The 23,122-nt window shown below is 41.0% G+C and overlaps 1 protein-coding gene across 4 annotated transcripts in view; it reads right to left on the reverse strand.

The window, feature by feature from the left end:
• Positions 1 to 22,660, reverse strand: part of TBC1D8 (TBC1 domain family member 8) — a 51,434-nt gene extending 28,774 nt beyond the window's left edge. Inside the window, exons 1-4 of one of the 4 annotated variants that reach the window (XM_068924608.1) lie at positions 22,503 to 22,660; positions 8,786 to 8,896; positions 4,299 to 4,417; positions 1,699 to 1,927 (exon numbers count right to left, since the gene is read on the reverse strand). In XM_068924608.1, coding sequence (XP_068780709.1) covers positions 1,699 to 1,927; positions 4,299 to 4,417; positions 8,786 to 8,896; positions 22,503 to 22,629 — 586 coding nt within the window. In that variant the 5' untranslated portion in view covers positions 22,630 to 22,660. Of the gene's footprint in view, positions 1 to 1,698; positions 1,928 to 4,298; positions 4,418 to 8,740; positions 8,897 to 20,825; positions 20,941 to 22,502 lie in introns of those variants that run through there. The other 3 variants (XM_068924599.1, XM_068924617.1, XM_068924627.1) reach the window with 3 other exon arrangements.
• Between the last annotated feature and the right edge of the window lie 462 nt (positions 22,661 to 23,122).

Genomic DNA, 23,122 nt, shown 5'->3' on the forward strand with positions numbered 1-23,122 from the left:
CATTTCCAAGCAAACGCCCAGGAACACGAAGGCAGTAAAACTTACTGTAACATTGAATGAACAATTTACTTTCCTTGTTCAAAATGAAAAGTCACAAACATGTAGTTGCTTGGGGATTTTTTTGCATTTTCATAATGATTTATTATTAAAGAGAAATGATTTCTTCTTAAGTAATACAGTGTCATGTTGTTCTTCCAGTATCGTTTAACAATCTAAGGTATTGCATAAACAAAACTTCTGGAACAGTATCAAGGATCTTTCTCCTCTCCTTCCTCTCTCACTCTTTATCCTTCATTAGTAAGTATCATGTTTGCTTTGTGTGCTTTGGCAGACTGGTTATCTGAGATTTAATGAGTGAAAGTCTGCAATAAGAAATAATTCACAAAGGACATTATTTAACGCTACACAAAAACCAAGGAAATTAAATAAGGACTCAGATAGCTAGTAAGTATCAAAAACTCCATTATATTCCTTCAAATCAGATTCAGCTTTTGTATTTATAACACGTAACAAACATACTGGTATTTTAACCACTAACTCTGCCCACTTCTTGCAGATATGACAAAATAATTGGCCTGAAATAAAATAAGGAGAAAAGGATCTCCAACTCTTGGTAGGTCCTTGCATGTTTTACATCTTAGCAATTAACCATTACTGTCTTACTTATTTTTACAGTAACGTACTTCAGGTTTAACTCTAGGATTTCATTTGACTAGCCATCCCAACTCTAAATCTAGCCAGTAAATCGTAACCTTTCCCTAATTGTTATAACAAACAATTGTTGCTAGGTTTATTTTACTATCCTTGCTGAAGTTGTAGCAGAAAATACAGGACTCGCAAAAATATCGGTTCAAGTACACCCTTACGAAACAAAGAAATGCTACACAATTAAACAGCTACATTTGTTTTTATCCTCCAGTATCTGTTCCGAAGGGCTTTTCATAACTATACTACTCTTCCTCTGCAGCAGAAAAGCACGACCAAAGTCTTACAATTAGCATCCTAAAGTATACATTTAGATTTTTAGTCACTATTACACACAAATTTGCCACTTTGGCACATACGTATTTTAACTTTCTTGTGCTGCCGTTCTGAAATGCGTAGAAAAGAAAGTTGTCCTTTTTCACTTGAAAATACTGAATTTTTACCCTGCTGTTTAGAGTATGAGATATAGCTTTATGTTTCCTGTTCTATTTTCAAAGACACAGCTAAACTCACACGTTTCTAGTAGCACACTTTCTTAGTCAACTAGCACTTCCTTTACTATCTTGCTGTCTATTTCTGCACTACAAAGAATTGTGTTAAAAGCAGCTACTATTGTGCTTTCATGTATGTGGGAGAGACTGTTCCTTAGTGACCATTTACAACATTGAAACTATCTATTTAAGAATCTGTAGGAGGTCTCTCACATTTTAAGTCTGCTTCACATTAAAAGAAAAAGATCTAGATAGCAACTGTATCTACATATTCTTATATACTCATTTTTATTACGTTCATATTTTATTTTCAATCTGGTAAAGGATGAAGTGAAAAACAAATTAAACAAGATATTTCATCCAAAAAGAAAAAATATCTCAGAAGGTAATTCTGCTCTGAAGTTTTACATTTTTCATAAAAAAGAATAACTGCTTTTGCATTTAAAGACAGTTGTATTTACATCTCTGCGTAGCAGTAGATTTCTTACATATTTACACTTACATTCTTTGCCCAGGAAGAAGGAATAAAAACAGAGATGATTGATACTCAAATAAAGCCAGCCCTGCCGAGGAACTTTTCCTTTCCAACAGCAGCAGGAGTAATAGGTGATCAACTTCTCTGCTTCAGGAAAATTAAATCTGGATTCAAATTTCACTAGGGCTTCTCGGAACTTTTCAGGATCTTCCTCCTGCTCAGCTAGTTTACTGCTGGTTTCCTCCGCAATCAGGGCCTGATTCAAAAACAGGATAACATATTATGATAAACCTGCAGCATTCACATTCAGACAAGTTACTACAAGCTACCCATTCAAGTTTTAAAAAACACAGCTCTTTCTTAAAAGGAAATGCAAGTTGATTTGCAAGTTTCATAAATGAATAAATTTCTACAGTGTTTGTATCTCTCATACATTACCCATACTTTCACATCAAGACTCCCTGTCCATCCCCCACCCCACAATGAGTCTGGCAAAAACATATTTACAGTTGCACTGCTGCTTGTGATCCCCGTTATTTGGCAAAGGTAGAGTAACAACTTTGCATACCGATCAACACTATTTTCCTACAAAGAAGCAACACAATGAAATGTGTCAATAACTTGCATCATGCCTTTAAACCATTACAAACACAGTTTAAGAACATCTACCTAGAAAAGTGATCAACATTTAATTGTTAACAGCAATATTACTAGAAAGGAGTTAAATACATATTGCACCATTCTGATAAATAACGTGTATACTACAGCACCTGAGGTAATCTGCAATTACCAAGCAACGTCAATAGGCCAAAAATCTAGAGCAGAGGCCAGAGCGTTCAAAATCTGGATTTTAATATTAAAGTAATGAAACCTGAAGAATTTTAAATACTCTGCTGTGCTGGGTAGTTCTCTGCCACAGTGTTATCATGAGAGATTAGTTTTATTCAAGCCATACAGGGCACTCAGACACCCTTCTGTACTAAGAATCCCTGCGCTACTAACAGAAGCAGAAGGGGCAGAGCACTGCAGTCAAGTTCTTATCCTGCTTTCCCAAAGAAACAAGATTTACGCAATGCTGTTTGTCTCTCCTCCCCTTCTTCCCCAACTCCAGAACCCACTGAGATCATAACAGCAGGGTTGAAATTAGCCAAGAACATTATGTTCCCACAAGCTTTCCAAAATAAAGAAGTGGGTAGAGAAGAGTATCTTACTTAAACTCTTAGCAAGGAAGAGCTGCAACAGGACCTGACTTACAGCCACCAGCAGACCTGAACAGGTGGCAGCCCTTAACGAACTTCTGTGGAAGCGTGTATTTATTAGAAGCGGTGTACCAGAAGCCAGGCTTTTTAAGTTCAACTGGACGTGTCATTATTCCTTTTAAATCTGGTCTCCAGTCACCAAATACCCCTAACTTCAGAATTCCACCTTTAGCGTTTGAAGGCCACGCTTATTTGTACAGCATTGCAGATAGCCGGCAGCTTCACTGCAGTCCAGTGACCAAGATTCACACACCCTCCAAAGCCAAAAGCAATTTCCACGCTGAATCCCCACGAGCAGAGCCCGAGAAGGCAAGCAGCGCCCTCGCTGCAGGGTCCAAGCACCCTGATACTGCCCAGCCTGCCGGGCCAAGGTTGATGCTGTGCAAGGGGCCTGCTCTCCCCGCAAAGTGGGGAGAGCATCATCATCAACATGAATGTTTTGCTAGTCACTTCAGCTATTTGGGCTATTATCTGCTCAAGTCTCCAAGCCTGACCAAGTGGGACAACAGTGTTGAAAATGGATGCTTGGACAGAACTGGCCAGGAGAAACTGATGGGATAAAGCTATGCAAAAAACATGGGAGATGAGAGGAGAAATCTAGTAAGGAGGCAAAGGTGAGATAAATGAAGAAAAGGTGTTTGTTAACAACGTTTTGGAGAGGAGAAGGGTTTAAAAGTAGATGCTTAAGGAAGCTCAGCTACACACCACAACCTCTTACAGGAAAGAAAAGAACTGGAAGTGATGAAGATGAAATTAGGTTTGAGATCAGGCAGCTTCTATGAAGATGCAAATGAAGACGCAAGGATGCAGGCCACAGCAGATCCAAACATCACAGAGAAAACCTATCAACTGTACTCCATGCTAACCACAGCACAAAATTGGCCCTAGGGCTGGTATTCTTTTGACTGAAGACGCATGACAGAACAGGTATTTTTCTCCCTACAGGAGGCATTGCTGCTTAACATGGAGCACACAGCCAACACTGTTATGCCAATGGCAATGCTTGGCCCAAAGGTTTAGGAATCCTTGCTCTACAAGAAGCCGCTAGCTGTGTAGTCTTGTATCAAAATACAGGAGCACAAACACCTCCCAGCTTCTTATAAGACTGGATAACAACAAATTAGCAAGACCATGGATATGCAGAAGTAGGGAAATCAAGACATGACCAAGAAAAGTAGGCACATTTTGTGATAAATATATAACTGCATCCAGGATAAACACAGTAGCTAGGCCAGTGCATTTTACAAAAAAAAAAAAAAATTACACGGGCAAAATCAAATCTGAATGACAATAACTTTATGACATTATTTCTAACAAATCCCATGCAAACGGGCAGGGAAGGCTGAAAGCAAGATAAAGTTTCATTACCTTTACTTTCCCTTTGACAAAGCTAACAATATCCTCTTTATTGTCAAAAACAGACAAAGTATGGAGCAAGTTTTGTTCCAGCCATTCCCAGTGCTGGTTTATCTCCTCTACAGTGGCACCTAGAAAAGCAAAAGGAATATATTGAAACTTACACTGTAAAATAAAATTGAAAGAAAGAAAAAAGAGTAATGAAATAAATGTCATAAATTCATTCTGTGATACTGAAATTTTAAACTCAAAACTCTCAGTAGTAAATAAGTCGAAAAAGTCTAATATGTAACTGTATACTTAGAGGAAAAAAAACCTTCTTGTTATAGAGAATTAATTTTAGTGCTTTTCATTTTTAGTATCTTCACAAAAGTTCTCGGTCAGCAGAGGCTACATTAAAAGTCAAAGCAGAAAAAAACAGCAAAGCATCTTATTAATCTGTTAAAATACGGCTCATTTTGACATGACATTCCTTAAGCAGCCAGCATAAACCTTTGATTGAGGTCTTATTTCCAAGACTCCCTGATCTTCCTCTCTCCCTCCCTTTGTCTGCACATGTGTATACACGCATGCCATGCACACACTTTAAGAGGAAGCTACGTAGTCATAATTTGTATCTTATTTGAAAAGTTTCCTAAAGTAACTAAAGCACCTAAAAATAAAGGAGTTTGGTTCAACAACACTTAAAAGATCTACAAGAGTGCATTTGTACAGTTTTCGGGGACAAATATAGCGGGTAAAAAAAAAAAAAAAAAACCTTAGAAAAATAGTGGGATTTAAGGTTTTTTTTTTTTTTTTAAAAGGTAACATGTTCACACAGAAACTCCAGAAATAACATTTCAGTCACCACTTGCTTGCATTGGCTGTTTCTCCTTAAAACTGACCTATAGCTGCATCTTATTATGACAGAAGGACAGAAAAATCAGTGTAAAAGAGGCAAAATACAGGAATATTAGGAGAAAATCTAGCTGCTCTAGCTCTTACTGGTCAGTGACTAAGCACTATAGGTGAAAACATAAAGGCAGCAAAAGGTGCTTTTTCTAGTGCCTAGCTAGTGAAAAAGGGGAGAGCAACAGTGTGGCGTGAAACATAAAAAGCACAGAGGAGTGTAATTGTAAGACGAATCTGAAATAGAAGACCCATTATCTCAAAATTTGATGTGTGTGTACCTCAGAGATAGCACGCTGCCTCACAACGAAAGATGATAAATTTAGCTTAGGATTTTCCACCCTCCTCCACAATGTTTCCCCTAAAGAATGCCAACTGGCAGGGAAAGTTTCCAAGCTTTAACTTCCTTGACAGGAAGGTCTGGTGATGGAACTTCATAAATATCATCAATCAAAGTTAAATAAAAAAAAATATCGAGAAAGAAAAAGACACTTAAATGGCCTTTATGTAAAGAAAACAAATTATATCAATTTGTAAGAACACCAGAAACAGTCATTTCGTGTTGAAATGGCTGTGCAAAGCAAATGCAGAGTGGAATTTTTACATCTGGGCAGCCTAAAAGATACCAACTGTGTGGGAGAGCTGATGGGCTGTCTCTTGTGAAATAAGGCATGAGCAAGGAGTCTTTCACAGCAGCATCCACATTGTTCTTACTGCTCTAAGCCTTGATTCGAGCGGTAGTTATCTTTCACTGAGACTATCGTAGTCTTTCCTGACTGCCTTTAGGTATCCCCACAGATTCTGCTCAAATGCTGAAAGATCTTTCTCTCTTATTTGACAAGCCAACGAATACATTTTTGGTCCCTTCTTTATTTCTAATTCCCATTTCATGGCTAATACTGATACCATGCATGCCTTGTCAGTCTCTTTCTTACTTCTCTTCCCGTGCCCATGCTCTTCACAGCATTTTGCTTTATCTCACCTTTTGTCTATTTTCTATGTGTCCATGCCAAAAGTATATCCACTCTAACCATCATCTCACTCCTCTTATTCTCTAAACCCAATGACTCAATAATCCGCCATGCTCGCTCTCTCTCTCAAATGGTCATCACTTCACTACACTGTTACTTGTGTTTCTATTTTGGCTACAAGCCTTCTGAAAGGATAGTCTGAAAGGATACTGAATCTACACCGTGGCTGAGGTTAGGGATTTTCTTCCCCCCTTATTGGTGTAACATGGTTAACCATCCGGATGAAAACAGCTCTGGGAGAACAGCTGTGCTGGGTATGGATCAGATTTCCTAGCAGCCCTCAGAGATTTGCAAGAGACTGTAACACAGATATGACCTTTACGCATAAATTACCATTTAAGCCTACAGCTCCTAGAACAGAGAACTATCAACATGCAATTGAAAAATGTCATTTTAATTAACTGTCTAACAACATGATGGCTATCCCTAATGCAGTTACACCAGGAGACTGCTAAGAGTCCCTGGAACTGCTCTTGTCTTTACTATGTAGCAGGAACCATCCTTAATTTGTTTGACAGACTGCTCCTTAAAAACCCAGTAACAAAACTCTAACGTCACGTTTGCGTGAGCTTCTTCAGCACCTCAGAGATAGTGACTTTGAGAGGTGCAGAAGGGGGCTCCCACGTGGCGGGTGCTCCTGCATGGCCACAGCGCACCCTTGCCCTGTGCGGGGAGCACCTCAGCGCAGAACAGCCGTCAGCAGCCCATCCCAAACACTCAACCTGCACCACGTGGGAAAGAGGATGCAGGGACAACAGTAGCATGGTGGGGAAAGAAAAGTAATTTGCAGGCCTTCAGCTTCCTAAGAAAAGGGTCAAGTCATGCTATTCTTCTGTCTGCTCTTGCCAAAGCCAGTTCTCCCCTGGACACTCAAGTCAGGGTTTCACAACAAAAGTACTATTCAAAAACAACTTCTGCTACCATGGTTCCTAATTTCCTGCAGCCACAAATGTGTTTACCTATACAGTATACAAAATAGAACCGTCTGCTTTCCATGCTGTTATTATAAATCTCATTTTCTTAGTGCTGAGTATTCATTTAGAAGGGAAAAAGAGAGTATTTTAGAAAACATTAAACACAATTTTATCTCAGCAAAATCCTGAACCATTCCAACTAGGCAAGTTTTTGATTTATTTTTCCTTTAATAAGGAGAACTTTGCTGCCATTGTGCAATAAGAGCGTGGACTGGGCAAGGATCGCCCCCGGAAAGGAATATCACATACACTTACATGACCAATAAACCCATGACAGCAAAACTGAGCTTACACTTCCAGTGAAAGTTAACTGTCTTCAGAGGAGTATACCAGCATGAAGCTCTTGAATTCTTAAATTTCTGCATGAGGTAGCATTATTTAAAGAAAAAAAGGGGGGGGGGGGAGGATAAAGCACAGGGCAATTGCAAAAAACAAGAAAACCCATCCACAACAGAAAATAACACCAATTGACAGGTGTGTGTGAAGAAAGTTGTGTGAAGTCTATGTATAGCAGTTCCGATTTGCAACCCTTCACTTCAGTATGACCCCTTCAAAACACAGCGATTTTGACAGCCCTTTCTCAGTGTAGAACGTTTCCTTAAGGGACACAGGAAAGAATTACAGTACTAATGGGGGAAAAGTAGACAGCTCTCAGCTAGGACCACTGCAGAGATTTTGAATGAGCTTGTAAAAACCTAAAGGAAGGGTGCACATAGTCCTTTAAATGAAAGGGGCAGTCTGTCTACTATTCAGACACCATCACCTCCAACATGTCAACACTTACATTATTCTATACTATTTCACTGCTTGATCCATGTAAGAAACGAAAGGAAAACCTATCATAAATTTCAATAGTAGCATTTTTACAGGCTGCAAAAGAAGGAATGAGAACAGCACCGAAGACTGGCCAAACAAGAACCGGATGAATGTAAAAACAAGCACATTCAGATGGCCTCAGCATACCATGCTAAGGTTGCTGACACTCACATCAGTATCACTTTCCTGAAGAAAGGTTCAATCTTGAAAGTTGCAGAAACACTGCAAAAGGGATTAGTGCACAATGGGCCAGACAACTATACATTTCCCCATGACAAGTTTATCTATCACTTAAATATTGCAGCATCTTTTAAATGTTCCAGTTATATTTTGTTATAGTCGAGAGTTGTGAGGCATTTCCTAGTAAGCAAGTGAAAACAACTACAGATACATACACTGATGAAAGACTAGACTAAGTAACTTCTTGCTGTAAGGAACTATTACTCTCACCTGAAAAGACAGATGCATAGGAACAGAATCACACTTGCGAGAGAGAGAGAATTAAAGCAAAACAGCCTCAGCTAAACAACCTTTCTATAGAAGCTTAATTTTCCTAGTTAACACGTTCCCATGATTAACATCTGGGATTTTAACCAAAGGTTAATTTGATTGTTAAACAAGCTATAGCCGATAGCTTTACACACGCACTCTACTAGTTCAGGTTACCTGGAGCTTCTTGGACATGCAGATACTGAGCATGCTCAGAATCATGCTCAAAACTGGGGTTTTTCCGTAGGTGACTCACCAATAGCTATGGCCCAGTAAACTTCGGATCCATTCAATAACTCACCACATGCTATGGCAGAGTAAACTTGCGATCCTGGAACTTGAAGTAAAATTCGAAATGGAGCAACACGTGCATTAGAATCTAACACAGCATCCAGAGCACCAACCAAGCGACCTGCAGCCACATGCAATAGAAGAGAAAGAACAAAATTAGCACTAGCTTTCACTGCAGCCAGTCCTATAGCTTTCCACGTTTAAAACCGTAAAATTAAAGCACAGAATGAAAGCAATACTTTCCCTCTTTTATGCTTCAATCTACACGTGTTCAAAATGCAAAAGGCAAACCAGATTAGAAGATCAAAAGCGTATAAAGTTTTTTTGCGTTTCCAGTTTGTTTACACACACACAGAGAACTGAAAAGGAAGAGCTGAGGGAACCTTAAGAAGTTATTGTTCTAGCCCCTGCTCCGAAGCCAGATAAATACACCTACACCATGAACGGTATTTGTCTAACCTGTTCTTCAAAACCTCCCACAACCAAGACTCAACAACCTCCCTAACTAGCTTGTTCCATTATTTTCATTACATGTTCTTACAATAAAAACAAACAAGCCAACCACCTCAAACCTTCCTGCTGGAAATTAGTCCTACTCCCAGGAACATGGGAGAGCAATTGGCCACAGACACTTTTTATGTTAATACTTAACATCCTGCATCCTGAAAAAGTATCATCATGGTTCCCTACCCTTTATTGATGTCTCTTTTTCTAAATAAACCCTGGTCACCTCATTTTTTACTTATGGGCCATATTTTTCAAATGGCTCGTCCCCTCTGGAATCTCTCCTGTTTCTCTCTAAGTGTGATGCTCAAAACTGGACACAATACTCACTCCTGGCGAGGTCTCAGCTGCACTAAGAGTGGAAAATCACCTCCTGTATCTTGCATACACATCTCTGTTACAAGATCCAGGAATGTTTGCAGCAGTATCCTGCTGTAACTCAGCGCTTGGCTTAAACACAGGCAGATTAATTTCAGAGAGCAGGAACAATTCCTGCCTCCCCACAAGATTTTCCAGCCTGGCTGTGGGAGGTTGCTTGGCCTTTCCTTTTGCCTCCTCTCTGGCAGGGAGAACCAAATTGTGTTTTGGAAAGTTATTCAAATATCATGATTTGCAAGCTGGGATGTTAAAGTAACTCAGAATTGGTTTATGCCACCTACAAATAGCAATTCAGAAGAAGCTTTATATCCAGTTCATCTGTACTTGTTGCAAAGCAGTGACCTCTTAGAGAAAGAGGTGGCAAACACCTAGAAGTTGCTTTAGCCACGTTAGTCTACGCTGCTAAAATATCTAGAAAGTTTTCTGCAATGCTGCATTTTGCCTTTGCACGTTTGATTTTTTTCAACCTAAACGCTGTATTTACAGTTGCGTTTTTGTTGTTTTCACCATTTATCCAACATAAAAAGAACTACTCCCAGCCTGCAAAGGTTTTGCCAGCTGTTGGGTGTCATGCGCTCATTTCATAATTGTATTCTCAACTCTGTCACTTAAATGATTAACGGAAACAATAAAATGAGACCTACAAGACCTCATCTGAAACGTCTTCTCACTTGGACAACAAACCACAGTTAAATGCGAGTAGAGCAAAGCAAGTTAGTTTGAGTAGAGTGGCAGTAGTGTAGCCACTTTCTAGCCTAGGTTCAAAAACGCTGCAAGGAACAGAGTCAAAAGCCTTCCTAGAATGAAGATAACTGTATCAACCGCTTGCTCCTTGCATTCACACACACCTTTGATGGGGCTTTCAAAGCCAAACAAAAGTTGAACACAAATATGTTTTAAAAGTCTATCATGAGATATTCAGTAACAGTTCACTTGTGAATTAAACACATCTCAAGACATCACACCCATCTGTTTAAAATGGAGACATGAATTTGGAGACCAATACTGTGTATCATGTCAGAAAATGCCAAACGCTCTCCTGTAACTGCAAGAAAAAGAAACCAAAATTCCTCCAAGTATAAAAGACAGCAAATTATCCATACTCAAAGAAAAAAAAGAACAAATTCATTGTGCAGTCTTCAGAACAGTTTGATTACAGTCAGTAAGATAGCGTCAAAAGATGTAGAGAACAAACGCATGGTTCAACTCTCAAATTTCAAAAGACATGCGACATTACAACAAAGAAAAAGAAGAAGAAACTTATGAAGTATTGCACATGTTTTCCTCTCATGATAGCTCTAGGAGAAAGATTCCCTTTTAATTCGCTAAAGTCACTGAAAAAAGCTGACTAAAAGCAAGTGCTTCTGTAATTCCAAAAGAACACCTAAACATCTGATCTGTGAAATAGAGAAATTATAGAAAAACAACAAAATATGCACAAAGTATAGAACTGCAAAATTTTGTTTTTCTTTCTTAGTCTGTGCAAAATTAATTCCTTTTTCTGTTCCTGAATAACTGACTACAGCAACCAATTCCTCTTCTCACTTTTTACTTCTGCTTCCAATTTCCATCTCGCTTATCAACCACTGAAAACAAAGTTTCCTCCTTCAACATGAAAGCTGTGCAAATAAAAAATAGTCTAAATAATCCATAGCTAAAATATTAACTAGGGACAATAGAGAGAAACCATAACTAAGAATTAAAGAGAAGGGTGGGGGGGGAAGAGCGCAGGCATCATGATAGCAGTTTCAACCACAATCCAAAGCGCACTGTCTCTTTGCTTTCCTGCTCTTACATACAGAATAAAGCCCAAGGTGGCTGGCTGCACTCCAGGGAGTTTCTCCAAGGGTGGAAAGTGGAGTCCTGCCTGCCTGCCTTCCTTTCTTCCCTCTGCTAGCAGGGCTTGTGGTGGGGTCAAGACAGTAGGCAGGGAGCGCACAGGAATAACATCAGAACAGTTAAAAAATAAATAAATGAGTACTGCTGAAGCAGAACAAGCAACACACATCGATCTCATACCTGCATTTGGCTCTCATTCAACTCCCTTGGGCCAGAATATTCAGTATTGCTGTAGGCTATGCAACAGTCTCTCCGTTTGACATTTTCATTTTCTTCTACTATACACAGCGGTAACCTTGGTCAGTACAATCTCACTACTGTGCTTTAGCACTTGCACTTTCGCAGTGGTACAGCCACCCATGAAGTTGATATTTAAACAAGTGAGTGTCATTCCCCCATATACACACCGGAAAAGAAAAAAAGTGAGATAGACAAAAAAAAAAAGGAACTTTAATATCTAATCTGCATTTGCAAGAGTATGAAAAGAATGCAATATTAATAAATAAATAAAAGCCTTATATGATAATTCAGTTGAAACTGGAAATTTGGGAATTATTTAGATCATGCTCATTTTGACTAACATTTGAATCAGAACACTTGCACTGTGCTTCTCATTGAAGCAATAAAAAATAAACAACCTAAAAAATGCCCTAAAACAAAGAAGAAAATTTACAAAGTAGATAGATTGTGGAAGATACTTTGAAAAACTCTTAGGCTTGCGAGCAAACACCCTTCTAATATTATGTCCAAATAGCTTGTTCCATGAAAGGCTATCTCCAAAGGGTCTCTGGCTCACACATTCATGCATTAGGATATCTTCAGTTAGAGTGAAGATGACTTCCTTTTGTATCACAGGCAACAGTGAAACCATTTATATCTATTGGACAGTCCAAAATTAAAAGGAAAGAGAAGTGGAGGGGGAAGGAGAGAGGAACTGCTACACTAGTTTCTTTGTCAAAATTCTCACAGGTATTTTTTCTTACTCTGTGTGGCATAAGATTTTTGGAAGGAACTTAAAATTGAAAGTACCTCCTTCCCTTTAACTAGCTATTCTACCAACTTCTCATCAGCTTTTTGGCCCCCCAAAATGCAGAACTATTTCAGGAAAGCAGTTAACCATACACTTAACCTCACTAAGGAAAATCGCGGACATGGGTTTTACAAGACTTCTGTGAACATCCACTAACAGAACATCTGAGGTTCTTCAAAACCTACCTCTTTCTTCACACACAAGCTGAATTTCAGACGCAGAGAACACCCACCTGTATCCTTTTAGAAATAAGTCTATAAAACAAAACTGGAAAACTCGCTACAAATCCCATACCTGACTTATAGCTTTCACTTTATTGCTACTTTTGAAACACTTTCTTTGGGGAAAATTTATCACCTCAATATTGAAAATTAGAATATCTCAAACTAAAAATAAGTGTTGTACTTCTAACTTCAAATCTTTTTTATCAAATTTACACAGGTATTATGCATGCAACACCACAGAACAACTGAAGTATAAAAACTTGCAAGGGATGAGGGGATTTATTTTCAAATCCTATAACAAATAAGTAGTCTCTCTTCGACAGAAGTCAATATATAGTATAAACGGTATGCGAACTGCACATTACACACTGCATAACTAGATTTTATTGTCCAAGTAAAACCCAACTGAACGTACAACAAACTTGCTCAGCGTTTCTTCAAATAAAAAAGAAAAATAAATCAAGGATATTTTATACGGATCTGGTTCTCAAATGCGCTATCAAAAGTATTACCTTTCTTTTCATCTTAGAAGATAAGTTTCTTTACGCCCCACACCCCTGCAGAAGGATAAGGGATCCTATTACACATTACCCTGTAAGCATCATATTCATAGCTAATCTAGAAAGAGCTACACATTCAGAGTAAGTTACTAAATCTAATAGCAATTTCTACTAAACGTACCATGCCCTTCAAACTCAAAAATGCAGGTTCCTTTCCCGAATCAGTCTCATTATCCATGTAATATTTTAAAGAGTCTTCTAAACTTCAGAGACACTGGATAGCAGATGATTAAAGCTGAATTCACACTAAAAAATTAAACTGGTTTATGAAAAAAGCATCTATTATTTCCATCTTCTAGTTGAATACTTAGAGAAACAGCCCAAGACACTAACCACTACGCCTAGCTGAACGGCACATGACCTGAGGCACCCTCTTCATAAAACAAAAAGGCCATTTCTGCTTACCTCCATCATCTTTAATAGGCCTTAAAGGGAATTTTTTCAGAACGATCCAAATGCCTTTCCATAAATGAAGTGGTCACTTTGACAGCTAAGCCATTCTGCAAGACCAGATGGACTTGGACTGATCATTCAGGAGTCCAGGACCAAAAAATAAAAACCCTCAAAAAAATAAAAAAAAAGAAAAAAGAAAGACCTAAGCTGCTACTATTCATTTCCAAAAGACCAGAGTTTCATTTCCAAAAGCTCAGGCTAAATACAAGGAAGACTGCAGTGGCACAATACTGAGCAGTAGTTCTCTTCGGGTTTGGTTTTTAAAAAAGGTATCTAGCCCCCAAAGCCAGAATCTGTTGTTTAACATAAACTCCTGAACTCAATATACAGTGGTGGCTGAAGGACAGCGTAATTCAAAGACATGAATTGATAAGAAATTCCTATGCCATTTTAAAGGCTGGAGAGCTGCAGGACATCAGCACGCTACCAGGGAGCACCTCTTTCTACCCCAGACTCCACAGCACCGAACCTCCTAGAAGAGGCCATTCCACCAAAACCAGAGCGGTCCCACCGACGACAGGACACAAGCCGTGTCTCCAGTATCCTGGATAGCAGCTCTAGCTGCTGTACAAGCAAGCAGGCTATTGCAGAAACTCAAAGCAGAGAAACTTCACTACCACCTATCCCTGATCTACTCAAAAAAGAAATGCAAGGCTCCGATTGCTTTCGAAGCCAGCGCAGCTGAAAAGGTGTGCAGGAAGGTTTTCAGAGTATCTACCAAACTGAGCCCTCCAGAGAAACCTGGCAGAGGAATACCGCAGTATCTGGACCCAAATCAACTCGCCAAGCTGCTTAACTCTTCTGAATCTGAGGTTCCTCCTGACTGGCCCAGAAGTTAACTGTGGGCACCTGGGACTTTCCAAGTCAAAAAAATAACATCAGGGATCTCTAGGGACTGCAAACACTGCATGGTGGTTGCTCTGCAGGACCATTCAGAAGCAGTTTGTGGCTCATATGCTTACCTATATCCCAGCAAAGCCCCACCTGAGATACCTGTACCCTTTTTTGAATCAGGCTAGGTTAATTTTGTAAGACCAGAAAACTGATCCTGGATTGAAGGATTTATAATTACAGTGACAGAAGGTGGAAGGAGCTCACAATACAGGCTGCTTCCCAGCAGACGCAGTTTTGCAACAAAAGTTAACAGCTACAAGAGGCACTCTGAGCTGTTCAGATACGAGAATTCTGAGGAAAGAGCAAATCAAACAATTAACCTGGTCTGAAAATTAAGGGTTCTTAGGACAATGAAATTGAAGTAATGGTTTCAATAGAACAGAATTAATCTCAACTCTCTGAGGCAGAGAAATGCTAAGTACCCAGAATCCTATTTACACTTCTGTACACAAGTTCCTCCATCTGAACTTCTCACAACAATCTGCAAACAATTAGACTTTCACAACAGCGATGGAGGCTAGCAATTAGCTGCGTTATGCAGGTGAGCAAGTGGACTAAACAACCAGACCACCATCAAATAAGAACTCAGGAGAACCAGGAAAGAAACGCCAAAGTCCCGATTCCTCCTCAGCTCCCATTTTTACATACGCTCCAGCTATAGCAGAAGGGCAGTTTTCTGACCAACAGGCACAACCTCCAGCCTCACCTTGCAGAAGAGCAATCACAGGGCAGCACAGCGCTACCTCTGTAGCGTTACCTGCCTCTGTAAAACCTTTCTGCAGCTCTCTGTACAAGTGCTGTGCCTACCAACAGAGGGATGAGGACACTACATGGCCAGCTCCTCACCAGCCCTGCAACACAGGAGGCACAACTGGTTAAAGTGAGCAAGGCAAGAACAGGAGCCAAGTTACACCAAGGACCGTCCTGGCGTTGTCCTGAACCTTGCCTCTGTCCTAGGATCCTACACCTTACTCAGAAGGGCATGACTGATCTCACAGACACTCGGCATCATAAGCTTAGGTAGAGGTTGTTAAGCCACATCAAGGTAGGATTGGGCCCAAGCCAAAGAGTTGAAGCTACCGTTTGCCAGCGGTGGCTCTCAGCTTAAAAATTTGAGAATGCCTTGCATAGCATCTTGATTTAATTTTTCTGTAAGTTGAAACACAGGTGTTTAATATTCGTACTTTCACTCAGGCCTCACTAAAATCTAAACTTTTGCTAGGTACGAGCACTGGCTGTTATGCAGGCCACTAACTTCTTTTTAGTTTAGTAGTTTGACTTCTTGGCTTTACGCTGGACACTGTCTCTGTTGAATTCTGCAAAATTATATAAACAGGTTTTGATGCAACACAGCACACATGAGAGTGTATTTCTATCAGGCTTTCCCCCCCCAACACACACACAACTGCTATAGGAAACTGTGTTTCCTTTGTGATGATAAGGGCTCACCACATTTGAAGATAAGCACAAACAACATTAGATTTCAGCAAGAAGGCCTAATGCTTCAAGCATTTACTATACTATATACTATACTAGAGGAAACCAACACTCAAGCCCTTAAATTACTTCTAACATATGCTTTGCCAGATCAAACATTGCCACCAGGTAAGGGCTTTTGGTTTGGTTTTTTGTTTTTTTTTTTTTTTTTAAATCTGACATGTAAAAATGAATTGAAACAAATTGCTTAAGCGTTATTCCTTAGTATCAGTGCTCCACAGGATGCAGGACACAAAAATATCCCAGAAAATTAAGCTTCTGGTATTTTACTTTGGAGCTCAGTGACCCATTTATTCTGTAATCTTCATACGCTTGGCAATGAAGTTGATGACATTCCCCTTATATCGGAATACAGTATGGGGAGGGAAAGGTAACAGCGTAGAAAATCAGCAAAATCATGCACCTGTGTTCTTCAGGTCATAGAAATTGCACTGTATCCCTGAAATACTTCGTAACAGTATGAGCTAGTAATATTTCTTCCCATTCCCTGTTTTATTCAAAACATTTTTTAATAAGAATGCTCTCGCTACAGAATTCTTGCAGCTGTTTATCTCAGTCTACTGTCACATTAATAAAAGTCACGTTCAGATTAGGCCGAGCCTATTTTTATAGCCCTGAAGGCCACAGAGCCAAATGCTTTGACTCTCATGTTACAAATCCATAAATATGGAATTGTTTTCTACCTTAAAATTGACCAGAAGGTGGGACACACAAGCTGCTGCTTGTAGTCCCCTAAATTACCAGGACACAATATATTATTTGGGGTATTATCATAAAAACCGTCTCTCTCTTCTTTTTGGTGGGTGCTATACATAACATAAAGACACCAACCCAGCATTACTTAAATTCTGTCACCACATATATGCTCAGTTATTTTCGTGTCTTTTTGTGCTTAGCTTGGCCTCCATAACATTTAAAAAAAAAAAAAGTAATTTTTACCGTTTACTGGTCTACAACGTTGAACAGGCTACTGGCCACTCTGTAAGCAGACACAGCCCAGACACCCCTCTCAACATACAGCTATATCCTTGCCTTACATATCAATACTTAATAATGCAATGCTCTCTTTTCAGCACATGCCTCTGTGCTGCTTTTCTTTTCAGCTTACCCATATCAGTATTGCTGCAGCAGCTTAGGAGCATAACATACATAAGACAAGTTCAGGGAGCCAGAGCGGCACACAAAGAAAGCAGAGGGTTCAGGTGTCAGGAATCCTGGTGTTCGGTTTCCCAGTTCGGAGTCGGGGCCTTCCCGCTGCAATCTCTACCTCTAACTCAGGCCTCCAGACCAAACTCCTGTATGGAGAAGTCACCCTCTTAACAGAGGGTTTCTAAGCATGTATTCTTTTAAAAAAAAGTTACAGTAAAATAAGAACAAAGAAAAAAAACGCTAGAGGGAAAAAAAACTTGCTGATCTGAATTCCACCCGCGGGCAAGGCCAGATAACATTTTGACAAGTCCAAGTTTTCAAGAAACTATTTGGATTTTGCCCCCTCCTTGTGCAAGGTTTCAGAGAAAGTTCTTCCTTAAGAAAACAAAGACATAAATACAGATATTGAGCATTAACAAGTACCTTTTATTAACATGATGTTTTCCTGCCCTCAAACTACTACATTATTTTTAATAAATGCTTTTTTAATTATAGATCAAATGTAACCTTTGCCAAAACAAGCTGCTGATAGGTATCTCGGACATTTTAATACCAAAAGGTAACTTCCCCTGATACTGATAGGCAGGCTTTACTGAGGTCTTTATCAGGACAGATCTTTCAATAAGCTACCCATCTTGCCTTTCACCAAAGTTACAGACAGTCTCCCAAAAGAAAAGAAGTTCACAGGAATATGCATTTGCACACTCTACTAAAAAAACAAGACTCGACCATATTTTTGACCCACTATAAGAAGCCTAATCCACAAACTATTTGTCTTCTCACGCTATAGTGTAATAAGTGGGGGCAATCGATATGGAAAACCAGGCTTATTCATGAGGAACTCTCAACTTCTGCGGACTACTGGGTTTTTATTGCCATGATGGAAGACCTCCTTAGACATCTCCGACAAAACAAAGAATTGGGATGTAACCATGTAACAGGTGAATTGCTGCCTGTGTCTGAAGTAGACCGTATTATGAAATTATTTACCCTTGGGAGAGGAACAGGACTAATAAAAGCTGATGTATATGACATGATTACTCTGCTCTTTGGACTGGAGAGAATAAAAGGGCAGCAAAAGACCGTTTACTTTGTGTTTAATTTCCAGAAAAAGGACATAAAACTTATCGATAAGCATTTTTCTGTATACACTAAAAAAACAAAATCATGGCAAGGGAAGTAAGTTATGCAACTAACCAGATCTCCATTCACAACCAGGAAGTGCTCTATAGATCAGTTTGAAAACTATCACCTTACGAGAATTTTTTTGAAGAGAAAAAACCTCTAAGATGCGGAGTTTACTTCAGTTAGTGGTATATACCCCAAGTAAGTGTATTTATCATGCCTGTTTTCACTGAAGGAATAATAAAGTTCAAATTCATATACAACAGATCCTTCTTTTTGCCAGTGTGTTATTTGATATTTGAAGTTGTGAACTGTAAAGGTTTATATGAGCTCAAGGAGAAATGGATTTCTCTTCGGTACGTTCATCCACTGAGAATTAAAAAAGGATGCAAAACCACATCCGCCTTGGAACGTGCCCTCAGCCGAAAACTGTTGAGGGCTGGGAGAATATTAGGGGGAAGTGTCATAATTAAGTTAAACACACACACAGGCAAAACAGGAGCAATTCATAACCTTTTATCAATCTTTAACTTCTTGCTTGAAATAGAATCACTCTACCTAAAAATGTAAAGACAAAAAGCTGCTCGAAACAAAGTCTTCAGAGAGAGACTTCAGAGCTCATTTTAGAGTCCTATTTAATCTTACTCGTAAGAAGAAAAATTCACAAGTATTTAAAAGAACACTTAAGTTTCTTTTATATATATACACCAGAGTGTGCAATGTGAAATACTGTGTAAACAGAAACTGCAAAGTTAGCTGTTTGGGAAGAGTGAAGAGTTACTCTTAAGCCAGTGCCCATGAGAAAAACATTCCCAACAGGTCACAGAACAAGCAGTTTTGCTGTCAAAACGCAAAAAGCTAATCTAATCAAACAGGAAGCTAAATGGAGCTTTCAACATCCCCTAATAAAAATGAAAGTAGCAACACTGATTCACTTACAAGCTAAACTATCTTGCATTATTCTACCACAAAGGACTTGACAATATTTTTGGCTACTGGTGGCATCTCAAGCTTATCATTACTATGTAAGCTCAGAAGCAAAGATATCAGCCAACATCCAGATCCAACTAACTTTGACCTGTTACATGGTTACATCATAAATCTTTCTTTTGTTGGAGTTGTCTAACGAGGTCTTCCATTATGGCAATAAAAATCCAGAACCAACAGGAATTGCTGAGCTAAATCATGATAAGAATTCTATAATTTAAAATTAGTTAAAAACTAGCAATTAGTTACAAAATTATAATTGAGTTTCTGTAGATAAAGTTTTTTTTAAAATATTACCAATTTCCTTCCTAAGTCTCTGATCCAACAAAGCTCTCAAGTAGAGACCCAGACTAGCTGGTAAGTTAAACATTTACTTGAAAAGTATAAGCCTGGGGAAGACATAAAACAGAATTATACTAGTCAGATAATGAATAGATAAATACAACCTCCATCATTTTTTGTACGTACTGTTTGCAAGCCCAGTGTACATTCAGTAACTGCCCTAGAATACAAATTGACTAACACCAGTAAATATAGTCTCTCTCTTATAAACACCTGCTCAGGGATCAATTCAAACACACTGCCCAAAGAAAGAAATGCAGACATGGGAGAAAAATGCTTTCATGAGATGCATCTTCTCTAGTCCATCCTTTAGGAATTGAATCGCCACAACGTATACCCTCCAGCTGTGCTAATTCACTTCTATATAACGGACAAAATGTCCTGGTATGGAGAGAAAAGGGTATAGCCCTGGAAAGAAAAACATGCAAATACAAGAAGGAGGCCATAAAACAGATGTCCTCACATAGGCTCAGTGAAAATGTCATGTTGTAATAACACGCACGAGGACAGCTCAAGCGTCACCTGATTTTGCCACAACTCTTCTACTTTGTCTAAAAGAAAGGTGGGTCATGGGTGGTCCATTGCATCATCTGCACACTCTATCCATGCAATCTAGTTTTCTTGTTTTTTTTTTTTTTTCAGTTGACCGCACAAAGAACCTCAGTACAAAGCCTGAGTATATACTTCAACCTACTGCTTAATGGTTAAGCTAACAGACCCTCCTTACTGAGTCACCCACTTTTATGAAACGTACAGGATCTTCACATCTCTGAAATGTTCTGTCAAATTTAACTGAAACTGGCCAGAGCTCAAGTTACTAGAGGGGAAGGAAAAGGAAAACAGATACAGACAACATTCTCACTTAAGCTTTGTTTTCCCCAGTAACATAAACAAAATGTTCTAACCTAAGGCTCTACGGCTTGATTGATCATATACTGAAATACAGTAACACTTTACTGAACTTTTCATCTGTAAATTTTGAAAAGGTAGGTACAAATAAAGTGTCTCTATATCCTTGCATGTGAATAATTATGACATAGCTTTTGCACTGAAAGGAAACAGACTTACCAGTAAAGCCAAACTGTTTTTCAGCTCTGGTCTCCATTTTGATTGTTCCAAGTATAAATAACGACAAAAAAATAAGTTATCTGTCCAATTCCAGCTATGCTTAATACTTTTCCACACTTATTCTTCTGTTACAGAATTCTAATTTCTAAGTCCTTTTAAATACTAACATTTAAAATGATTTAAGAGCATCAGAATTTATAGTCCTCTTGGACAACGTTTTTTGATGGTAGAAAAAAAGTGGGGAGAAGGGAGATAGGAGTGGGTTTTTTTAGCCAGCCAGAGAGATTTGTGCAAGCCTGTACGCTGTAGAGTCACCAAAATGATTCACCTGAAACTTAACCAGATCGAAAAGCAGTTGGTTTTGTTTCAAGCTCACAAACGTCTGCCACAGAAACCTTAGCTATGAGGAGTTAACACTTGTTAACTCATCTCATCCTCATGACCTGGACCTAAATCAAGCAGCTGTAAAAGCAGACTATTTTAAGTCTGAAAATTAATCCACATCATCCTAACAATCGCAGGAGAGCGGCCTGCAAGTTCCACACAAGATGCAGGGGAAAATAGGAAGGTAGACGGCAAGACTTCCACTGGCTTTGTCAAGGCTGGGATTTCATGAATAATATATTGATAAGCAAGTCCAAATTAAGTGTTGTGCTCCTTTAGGACTCCACAGCCAGGACAAACTGCAATTTAAAAACAAAAAAAAAAGAGAGAGAGACAGAGAGAGACCGAGAGAGACCGAGAGCAAGTGAGCAGAAAACAGCATTACCTGCTGGCAAGGGTCAATGTTTCAACAGCAAAAGTTTTTAATAAAATAAATAATCAAACCTGACAACGTAGCTTTAAAAAACGGCTTTGAAAATACCTAATTATTCTTTCAAACATATAAAGCACCACTAAAAATTCTGATTTTTTTTTTTTGTTTGGGGTGCCTTTAAAAAAAAAGTCTAATCTGCTTTTAAGCAAGAATTACACCGGTAGAACCGTATTATTTCTCCACCTGGGTTTTGTTTGGTTGTTGTCGTTTTTTTTTTTTTTTTCTGTTTTGGTTCAAGGAGTCTGTCCCCCCGTCCCCTTCCCCCAAATTCCTTATGCAACCTGGGCAGCCGGACACGCCGCTCCGGCCGCAGCTCTGCGCAGGTTTACGCGGCCGCTGAGGGGCAGGAGGCGACCCCCTCCCTCCGCGGTCACCCCCCACCAGGCGCAGCGTGGGGCAATCTCCCAAACAGCAGAAACCGCGTTTACACCGGGGGAAAGAAAAAGAAAAAAAAAAAAAAACAGTCTGAATACCATTTTTCTGTGTTAACAGACCCTCCCCCCCAACACACACACACGTACGTTGGCCGAAGCGGGGCGCCCGGCCGTTACCGCGCGCAGGTAACGGCCGCCCGGTAACGGCCGCCCCGGCGGCGGACAAAAGGGCGCAGCCGGCGGCCGTTTCCCGCCGCGCCGCCCCCCGCGGGGGCGCAGGCCCAGGCCGCGCAGCTGCCCACGGCTCCCCGCCGGGGGGCCGCTCTCCCCTTCCCCGCGACGCCCCTCGCCCGCACCCGACAAAGCGGCCGCTCCCGCCGCCAAGTTACTTGGCGGGCGGGTGACTCCCCCCCGGCCCCGCCGCCGCCGCCGCCGCCGCCGCCGAGCCCCCCCCCCCCCCCGCCTCCCGCCCCGCCGCCGAGGTACCCGTGAAGCGGCCGCCGGCGTCGCCGTGGCCCCGACGCCGCTGCAGGATGAAGTAGCCGCTGCTCTTCTGGGTGACCCAAAGCTTGAGGGCGTTTTTCAGCAGCACCTCCTCGGGCTTCAGCCACATCTTTCCACCCCCCCTCTCCCTCCCCTCCTCCCTCCCACCCCCGTCGGCGCTGCTTCGCGCCCCCCCCCGCCCCCCCAACCCGCTCACCCCTCCCGGGGGCCGGTCGCACCGCACCGCCCCGCACCCGCTGCCCCGGCCCGGTCACATCGCCCCCCGCGGGTGGCGCGGCGCGGCGCGGCGCCGGCTGCCTCCGCGCGGGGCCCGGCCGCCGGGAGGGGCCGGAGGAGGAGCCTGCCCGCCGCGGCCCTCCCCGCGCCTCCGGCCGCTTGGTGCCGCCGCCGCCACTGCGGGCTCCCGGCCCGCCCGGCCCCCCGCTGCCGCCGCCGCCGCCGCCGCCGCCGCCGCCGGAGGAGTCAGCGGCCGCCCCAGCCGGCCGGCGCCCCATAGCACCCCAGCGTCATGGCGCTGCGAGGCCCACAACACCCCCGGCCCCACGGCACGCTCAGCCCCACGGCACCGGCCCTGGCCCCATAGCACGGCAGGGCCTAGGGGG

This window comes from Struthio camelus, chromosome 1 (assembly GCF_040807025.1).
Source record: "Struthio camelus isolate bStrCam1 chromosome 1, bStrCam1.hap1, whole genome shotgun sequence".
Classification (NCBI taxonomy): Eukaryota; Metazoa; Chordata; class Aves; order Struthioniformes; family Struthionidae; genus Struthio; species Struthio camelus.